Source organism: Anticarsia gemmatalis, chromosome 24, assembly GCF_050436995.1.
Source record: "Anticarsia gemmatalis isolate Benzon Research Colony breed Stoneville strain chromosome 24, ilAntGemm2 primary, whole genome shotgun sequence".
In the NCBI taxonomy this organism is placed as follows: Eukaryota; Metazoa; Arthropoda; class Insecta; order Lepidoptera; family Erebidae; genus Anticarsia; species Anticarsia gemmatalis.
In genome coordinates, this window is record NC_134768.1 from 9,725,395 (window position 1) to 9,734,866 (window position 9,472).

At 35.3% G+C, this 9,472-nt stretch overlaps 3 protein-coding genes across 5 annotated transcripts; 1 reads left to right on the forward strand and 2 right to left on the reverse strand.

The window, feature by feature from the left end:
• The first annotated feature begins 33 nt into the window (after positions 1-33).
• LOC142983453 (uncharacterized) lies at positions 34-2,123 on the forward strand. Of its 2 annotated transcripts, none has more exons than XM_076130332.1 (2): positions 34-261; positions 630-2,123. In XM_076130332.1, the coding sequence occupies exons 1-2, from the start codon at positions 156-158 to the stop codon at positions 2,078-2,080; spliced, it is 1,557 nt and encodes a 518-aa protein (XP_075986447.1). In that variant the 5' UTR covers positions 34-155; the 3' UTR covers positions 2,081-2,123. The 2 variants fall into 2 exon arrangements, with proteins under 2 accessions (XP_075986447.1, XP_075986448.1); XM_076130333.1 differs by having other exon boundaries at positions 636-2,123.
• Positions 2,112-5,759, reverse strand: LOC142983454 (nucleoplasmin-like protein). Of its 2 annotated transcripts, XM_076130334.1 has the most exons (6): positions 5,601-5,759; positions 4,776-4,915; positions 4,094-4,219; positions 3,641-3,766; positions 3,397-3,447; positions 2,112-2,941 (listed from the first exon to the last, which is right to left on the reverse strand). In XM_076130334.1, exons 1-6 carry the CDS (start codon positions 5,620-5,622, stop codon positions 2,840-2,842), a joined length of 567 nt encoding a protein of 188 aa, XP_075986449.1. In that variant the 5' UTR covers positions 5,623-5,759; the 3' UTR covers positions 2,112-2,839. The 2 variants fall into 2 exon arrangements, with proteins under 2 accessions (XP_075986449.1, XP_075986450.1); XM_076130335.1 differs by lacking the exon at positions 3,397-3,447.
• A 1,804-nt stretch (positions 5,760-7,563) lies between these two features.
• LOC142983409 (uncharacterized) lies at positions 7,564-9,299 on the reverse strand. Its single transcript, XM_076130244.1, has 4 exons — positions 8,862-9,299; positions 8,679-8,775; positions 8,172-8,321; positions 7,564-8,067 (listed from the first exon to the last, which is right to left on the reverse strand). The coding sequence occupies exons 1-4, from the start codon at positions 9,119-9,121 to the stop codon at positions 7,564-7,566; spliced, it is 1,011 nt and encodes a 336-aa protein (XP_075986359.1). The 5' UTR covers positions 9,122-9,299.
• Between the last annotated feature and the right edge of the window lie 173 nt (positions 9,300-9,472).

Here is a 9,472-nt window from a genome sequence, read left to right on the forward strand (position 1 = left end):
GGTTAGGTTAATATTATCTGTGTTAGCAAACGCCATTTTCTATTGGCGAACCGAATTCACATTGCAGTGCTTTTTGGGCTTGAAAGCGCTATATTTTTGTTGGAGTTGTTTACCTTTCAATTTCAAAACATTGAATACGAAACTTGTATTTTAACATGGATATAAACAATCCTCACAACCAAAGCTACTGGTTTGTCCTCAGGGAAGACCAAAGCAATGTCATATTCAGCAGCAATAACTTTACCATACAAAATCCACAAAGTAAGTTGATAATAAACACTTATTACAAAGTTCTTGAAAATAATACTGATCAGCTACTTGCCGTATTAAATGGTGAATAAATAAGTACGACTAGGATTTCGATTCGAAAATTTAATCTTATAGTAAAACTGTTTTTAAAGTTTTGACATCAACTTTGAATAGAAATAAACTTGCCTACTTCAACCACAATCGTGCTACGTAAATAACTCAGATAAGAAAACATATTTTCATCTTATCCTAAAATATTTATTATTTATGACATGGATTACTCAAGAAGTTAATAATGTTTGTAAGCATCACAAAAAAATCTAGTCCATTTATTATTATTGAGTGTATAAAACAGGTTATAATATGTTGTTATTATCTAGTTACAGGGCAAGAGGCAAGATATATTGTAGACACAGGAGATAGACAATATATACAAATTAATGAAGCTCCAGTAGTTGTTCAAGAAACTGTCTCTGATACTTGTGATAAAGAAATAATTAAAACCAAAGATGAAGACAACTTCTGGGATAGAAATAAAGTAAGATTACTGCTTACATTATGTTTAGAGCATAGATTTAAAAATGTTGCCAAAGATAAATCACTGTGGAATGAAATTGCAGTCCACTTGGGCACTAATGCTGATGAGTGCAGTAGGAAGTACAGGAACCTCAGGAGAACATACATAAGACTATTGAAGAAGAAAAGATTAGGGAAGGATATTAAGTGGGTACATTATAACACTTGTGAGGAAGTGTTCAAGGAATGCAAGTCCCTGCCACCTTCTGTGCTGGAGCCCTGGGAAGAACACAAAGTCAGGAGACTACTCACTCTCTATATAGAAAATTTAAACAAGTTTAGAAGTCCTGACTGCTTGCAGAAAGATATTTGGAAGGATATAGCTACTCAACTAGAGACCACAGAATACAACTGTTATCATAAATTTAAGAATTTGAAAAGAGGGTACTTTAATTGGAAAGAAAAAAGTAGAGGAACTGGAAAGCCAATAAAGTGGCTTTATCATCATTATTTTGAAAGAATATTTTACAATTACAATCCTAGTATTGGCCCATGGGATAAAAATAAAACAAGATTGTTAATAGATGCATACATGCAACTGGCTGACAGGTTTAAAAACCCTAGGTTTCAAAAGAAAGAGTTATGGAAAGAGATATCAGCATCTGTTGGAGAAGAGCCCAGTGATTGTGACAAAAAATTTCGTAATTTGAAACAAACTTACATCAGACTTAAAATGAGGGAAGATACAGGCAGGTGCATCACAAAATGGCGATACTACAAGGACTTTGAAGCTATATATGGTGCACCAACTTGTCACAGCAGTACTGATGCTGGGACTAACAAGCTTGCATCTAAAGCTCAAGAGCAAGACTATGTCAAACAGCTTCTAGCTTTTTATGTAGAAAATAAAGAGAGATTCAAGGACCCTCTGGTTAAGAAGAAAAACGTATGGCGAATGATTGCGCCTAGAATAGGTTTATCGACGGAAGAATGCGATCGAAAATTTCGTAATTTAAAACAAACATATCTCAGGTTGGCAGAGAAAAAGAAGGAAACTGGAAACACCAACAAAAGCAACTGGCCATACTACTCATATTTTGAGAAGATATTTGATGAGCATTCACCTTCAGGAAACACATGCAGTCATATTGGCATTGACAACATTACAATGAATGAAATAAAGAGAGTAGTACAAGAAGTACAGCACAGGAAGGAGAATGATAAATTTGAAATGCTTGTTCGCTCTGTGGAGGAGTCTAATAACATACAAAGAGAAAGAAATAGAATACTGCAGGCTCTGTTGGACAGCAAATGATACTTGATGGGTGATAAATAAAAGATACAAGTATGTTTAGAAATGCTTTTACTTTATTGTTACCGTTCTTATGCTTTTATAATGTATATGTACAAACAAACTATAATAGATTATCAGTTTTTCATTCAGAAATGAGAAATCATTAGCAAATTCAATTACATGTCGACCAGTAGCTACTCCATACAAAATGATCAATGTCTTAAAGTACACTGATTATGCTTAATTGTCTTAACTTAAAAATACATCTGTGAATTTAAGACTTATTTTAATATTAAATTTGACATCCATAACACTATACCACAGTAAGGAATGGAAATTTAGTTTAGAAAAAAACAATACAAAAAATATAAGTGAAGAAATCACACTCGATCGTCGGTAACCACTCGGGATCGGATCGATAAGTCTGCAGATACCTCGACCAGTAAGTAACTATCACGAACATATACTCACACTGGCACTCACCCATTCACGCTCGAGTCGATACAACGCTAACCTAGACTGAATTACCACACTATGCAGTTACAACTAAGGAGGCCGGCCGACCGCGCCCGCGCGCCGCCCGCTACCACGCGCACTTCACTGCCTGTGTGCTGCGAGTTTCGTCTACGAACTGTCCCAAATTACACTAGGTAAACAATACCTAAACCGTTATGATCGAGTATGTAGTCAGTCTTAAATGGAATTGGTCTATCTGACTCGTGGTAGAGGCGCGCGTGAGCGGGCGGCGGCGGGCGGGGCCGGCGAGACGTCGCGGCCCCTTCACTTCTTGGCGTTCTTCTTAGGCGATGGAGCCTTGCCTTTGGCGTTGTTTGACATTTTTGCCTTCTTGCCTTTAGGCTCACCCTCCTCATCATCTTCATCCTGCAAATGCAAATAGTGTGTAATGCAGTGCCCATCTCTGAAAGAATATTTTAATCTGATATTCTATCTAGCAAAAAAGACGGCCGTTTTTGTCAAGTACAGCCATGAATAAACACATCATGCACGTCGGATTTTGTCGTAAACAGTAGTATATTCACAGCTATCAGAAGGTAAAGGGACATTGAATGAGTACAGAAAACCAACAGCCAATAATAGATTGTGATGTTTTCATCAAAAACAAATAATTTTGACACAAGAGTGTGAGCACCCAGTCTTATGAAAAATGGCAGTCATAATATTTATAACAACTCGAAAATGTGTTGTTGTTTGATGATTGATAAGTAGTTCAGACTGTCATTGTTAAACAGATCTGGGTTACAGGTCCTTTTCCCTCTGTTGAGCATGTTTGGAACCCGTCACATAGTAATTTTGTATTAGATGAAGGTTTTCAGTACCTCATTCGTCTTGCGCTTGCCTGCTGATGCTTTCCTTTTACTCTCATCTTCCTGTAAATTCAGCAATCTACTGTATACTCATATCATTATTGTGATAAACATTATTCATATCTACACACTACTCAAACTACACTTGGCAACACAATTGATTGATTGCAACATCATTATGAGTCATACAGAATTCTTTCCACTATCGATTTTTTAAATATCTGTTCTGAACAAACAGTTATAAATGTCAACTTACTTTGAACTGAGAATCGTCACCTTCCTCCTCATCCAGCATCTCTTCCTCCATCTCCTCCATGTCTTCAAACTCCTCCACTAGGGCACCGAGCAGGTGCTGGCCAATCAAATGTACTGGCCCTGAACCCTGCAGACCATCACACAACAATTTTGAGTACATGCATGTAACATATTAAACAGTATTTACGATGTTTGTATTAGTAGATCAGACAAATGCCTCGAAGCTATCACAAGCAGGCAGTGCAACAGTCAGAACGACGTCGCACACCCGTCAAAATTACCAATGGTAATGTTTTTATCATCATATAAAACAAATAGATTTCAGTTGGTTATATAAAAGTGTCATATAGAAGAATTTATAAATAGCTTAGTACAACAATGACAGTATTATTTTCGAATCAAATTATCCTCAAGTTTTACTGCCTAATGTTATAATATCGTGTAGTATATTTACCTGTACAAGTGTGAATGTGACGGGCGCGTCAGGGAATTCAATGTCAAGGCGTGCGTGTCTCTGTTCTCCTGCCTTCAACACTGCCACAGGGATCTTGATAGTTTCTTGAAGTGACATAGCTTCAACCTGCACAAGTTTAAACATTATATATTGAACTGATCAAAACTGCACAAACATTGTGACAAATCTAGGCTTTCCTGCATTTAAGTATTTTTTTGCATTTACACTTTACTGTGTACCTCTGTGTATGTTTGTTTAGTTGTAGTGTCAATGACATCAGATAATTAATTACATACAGTGACTTGTCTCCTCATGACATGTTTCAAAAAAGTTGTAATGTGTAGATCAGACAAATGCCTCGAAGCTATCACAAGCAGGCAGTGCAACAGTCAGAACGACGTCGCACACCCGTCAAAATTACCAATGGTAATGTTTTTATCATCATATCAACACATCTTCAGTGACTCATACTGAGAAAAGTTAAATGTTGTCATGTCTATTTCTAATTATGCACTTCCTGTGCAAGTTCATCAAATGATTTATATGTTGTTCATGACCAGACTTGCTTTTGTTTAGTTCATGTGTTCAGTTTTATTAAGATTTCATCAATTTTTGGTCTTTTATAATAGTATTTCCTGAAACAAAACCTGAAATGAAAGCCATTTAAAGCAGATGTCAATACCTGAACTACATTGAGCTCATCAGGCTTAGCGTCTGGTCCAAGCAATGCCTGGCGTATGAGCAGCTTGTTGCTGCGCGGGTACTCCGCCTTCGCTTCGGGGTCCCATGACTCTACCGGATGTGAAGAGGACAGGGTGACACCTGAAATCGCAAAGTATAACGTTAACAACAAACCCTTACTAGAAGCATTAACATGTTAACGGTCGACGCCAAGATCTCATCACAAAAACTCGTGTTAATTTGTCATCATAACCTCAAAAGATAGAACTGCAGCCCAATACATGGATATAAACAATGATACTTTGTCGGCACACGCTCATGTTGGAGCGCATTAGGTTCCCAGAGATGTTTATCGTAGTCGCAAACCGGCGATATGTAAACTGTCACGGCTTGGACGCCGCAAATTCAAATTGCGCGCCTAACTACCACTGACTTCGCACATTTGCAACGCACCATGCGTTTGCGAAAAATCAATAGACATCATCACGCGTGGGATGAACGTTAAATACGTTACACAGAACGCTGATGCCTTATCATAGAAGAAAATTGGCCATTTCAAATACTTGTCGAAAATGGCGGCAAGTCGTTAACTAGCTACATAACCGAAAGTAACAAAAATATGATGAAAGCGTACAAGATTAAAGAGCAGCAAAATAGTAAATTATGGCTAAAACCGATATCAATATCAAATTGTGAAATAAAATGGCGAGAGCCGGGTGTCAAAGCCGACGCTTATTTAGTAGACATATTTAACGGCAAAGTACAATCACAATTTCGTAAATAAAACATCCAGTGCAACTAGAGTTATATCAAGAATAATACGTACCATAGAAATATTCGTCCGACATGGTGATTTCACTAATTTATTGAGATTTTTGCGACACGTTCACGTGCGATGCCGGCACACACAAATCTGGAGAACAGTGTTGCCAACAATAGATCCCAAATTTGCAATACGAAGAATTCACACCCTCTTCACTCCCCAAACTCCCCACCACCACCCTACTACATAATTAGTAGGTAACGAATGACGATTCTCCGAAAGTATATTTGGCAGTTTGCCTTCTATGATTTCTCTTAAATGACGCTTAGGGATAAAATATTATTAATATGTTTTATAGTTCAGAGAAAATTAATTAAGCAAAAAATGCCTTTAAATAAATTAATTGTGTGTTTACTTTATTCCAATATTAATTTCGAAGCGAGGTTTTATTTGCTATTTTATACCTATCTGTGCTATCCTTGTGTAGAGATTATTTTTATGTAGAGACGACTCTTTCATCTTTAAATTGCTTTGGTAGCAATAATTTAGACTGTACTTTTACTGTACAAAACATAAAACATACCCTCGAAAAAGACATGGTAATCAGCTCTGAATCAATTTTGTAAGATGACACTTAAACTGTTTAAGAAAGGTTTAAAAAGAATATAAACATTTTATTATAAACTCAGAACGTAGGTACCCACATATTTCGTACATAATACATGGTTTAAAAAAAACACCAAAATCTTATTTGTCAAGTTAAATTGTAAAATGACTACAATAGAATTACGAACATCATCTCTTCCTGGTGTTACGATGGCTATGTAGTTTGAAATAATAATGCACGCATATTTAATATTTTATTTTTATTGTCTTTTTTTTACTAACGAAAAATACTAGTTGAACGGTTGATTTTATTGTAACGTAATAGAGTCAAATTTACCCTTAATTTAGGGAGAATTTTCATTCTTGTTGTGGCAGCATTATTTCTGTTTTTTTTTTCATAGACAACGTTTGTAACGTTCTGAAACTGAAACGTTTCATCCTAGTTTACGCTACTACCTACATTGATCATGATTAATATAAATGGCACATGTGCCACATAACTACTGCTATTGATTAAGTACCGATTTAACTAACGCTACACCTATTGACTAGCGTAAACCTTTGTAACACATTATCAACCATTTTTCGAAACCAAAGTCACATAAGTACATAGAAGTTGGTTTGCACATTTTATTATATAGGTTCTGGGCTTGCAGGCGCAAATAGACAAAAAATACGTTGACATCATCGATAGGTGCACAAAAGCTGAAATTGGGACAATATCCGATGAAAGCGGCATGTGTTGTTATGTAGCAGTTTTGGTGCTTTCATTAAAATTCGTATCCCTTAATCGTAACCTATAGCCAGTTGCGCTCACCGGTCGGTAAACGATCTGTGGGTAAAGCAACTCTTGGCGCGTTTATTCCATAGATGGGTGACCGCATAGTGGTGATTGAGCTGGGCGTCTCCGTGCCTCGGAGGGCACGTAAAACGTCGGTCCCGGTTGTTATCTACTAAAATAACAGTCGTTAAGCCATGTCAAAGGCCTCTCGGGCGGACTGAACAACTTTGACACTAAATTGACCACTAACCATACGACAAAAAAAAAATCGTGACGGCGACAAAGATGAGGCGGCTTGGTTCTGAAAAATTAAAACTAAGGCATTTTTCTTCCATTTGTACTTTGCCAAGTTTGCCACCTTTAGTATAAAAAGTTTACTCATAGGCATATTCATATATCATAATATTTACGAATAATGTTTAATTTTATGAAATTTAGTTTAACGTGATGTAGGTACTCAGGCACCTACGCAGTACTATAATATGGGTGAAGAGTTAAAACAGAAACAAAATATACCTAAGTACCTAATGTTAGTTGGCGGTTGATGGTGTGCAGCGAAGATAAAGATTTGTGTAGTTATGGGCTCAAGCGATTTATGAAATAAAGTAAGTATAAATAAAGCAACATTGTATTCTAGATTTAATTTATATTCATAAGTTCACTTAAATCCTTTCTTATTATACAAGAATCTGACGCAGATCTGTGTAATGAGCATTGTAAACTAGGAGAAAATGTTTGATGAATATATCTAAAGTTCTTAGATTCTATAAAATCGCAATTCTCGGAACATTTTAATTTTGTGCATCGGTCTATGTCTGGTGGTTTATCGCAATGGTATTTCATGTTTCCTTCAGATTTTGTCACAGCCTTTTCGGGTCTAGCTAGAGAACAAGCTTTTTCAAATTGTTCATTGCCATTGCTAGCTTCTTGGTGAAGCGTCCCAGTCTGTATTGTAGTAGAATCTTTCGATGATAGGTAAATTTTTAGCTGGGTATTCTCGTAATGAAGACTAGCATTTATTTGTAAGAGATTTAAGTAATTTTTGCTGTTCGGAGGTACAGTAGTACATTTAACCAAATTTTCTAAAAGATTATCTAAAGTTCTTCTATTATCTTGTAGTAATAAAATAATATTTTCGCAGGTCTGTAAAAAAACAAATAAATGTCTCAATGATGCGACCAAAAGATATACAAAAAACGACGTTATACGCAGGGGGATATTAGCAAAGAAAGAATAGAAATACCAACCCTTTTATTTTGAAATTGCAACTTTTCAAACTTCTTTTGAAGAGTAAGTTTACTTGATTTTATTTTCATATATTTTGCGCCGATATTATAAATAACTTCATCCTTGGCTTTCAATTCATCATATATCATTTTGCATTGATCTTCATAACTCTAAGCAAAAAGTTAATTTACCTATTAGGTATAGGTATCATAATTAACTACTGACGTAGGTACATAGTAGGTACCTACTACCTAATGTCATATTTAGTTTAAAAAATAATTTCAGATATTTGTACATCTGTAACTCATGTACCGTAAAACAAACTTGAACTTTAAAAGGTAAAGTGATCGGATAAGGCATATAGTATAGTACCTAGTAATCTATAATTATTATATTCATAACGAGAAACATTGTTTTCATGTTTCATATAAGTGTGGTATCCTCTGATTCAGAATATGTTGCCCGTAGTAAAAATATTTTAAATTGCTTATTACTGCTGCATTTAAAAGAAGGGAATAGGTACTAACGCTTTCATTTTTTTCAGCAATGGTTTCGTTCTCATAGCGTTTGGATAATCTCTTTATTTCATTAATAAGAAAATCTTTTTCCTTAGAATGTATGTCTCTATGGAAAGAAAGAGTTGTTAAAGTTAGAAAGGCTGTTTAGTAGGTACTTATATTGACAAATTATTATACCTTGATTAATTTTACCTTTCGTCTACAAGTTGCTGATGTATATTTCTATTAGTTCTTTGTGCGCTTTTCAGTTCAATGTATATTTTTTCTTTTTCACGTGCTAATGTTCCTATAGCTGCGTCTCGGCTTTCTACGGAGACTTTAAGAGAATCAACGGTTAATTTAAGCGATTCGATCTCACTTTGCAATTTTGTAACTTCGTCTGAATGCGTTAAGCTTTTTCTTGAAGATGACGATTTTAGGGAACTTTTAGACAAAATACTTCTAAAATTCATCCGAAATCATAGACTGTATTTTAAACTTAATACTAAAGCATTTTAAATATTTCAAGTCCTAATTCAAAAGCAAAATTATGTAAAAACACTGAAAACAACCGTAGGTACCAAAAATTTGTCATTTACGCGATTCACTCATGAAAATGACAAAATCAATGTCAATATATGATATCCAAGACAGGGCAATATATTTTTTAAATTGTTTATTTTAGAACAGATAAAAATAGGGCAAGAAATAGAGTTTAAAACCATAGACCAGAGACTTTTACTTTTATCAGGGTAGCCATTTTGAATAAAATTGTTTCCTTTTTTATCATTGGCTGTCTGGTATTAAAATGGGATGCTATTGGA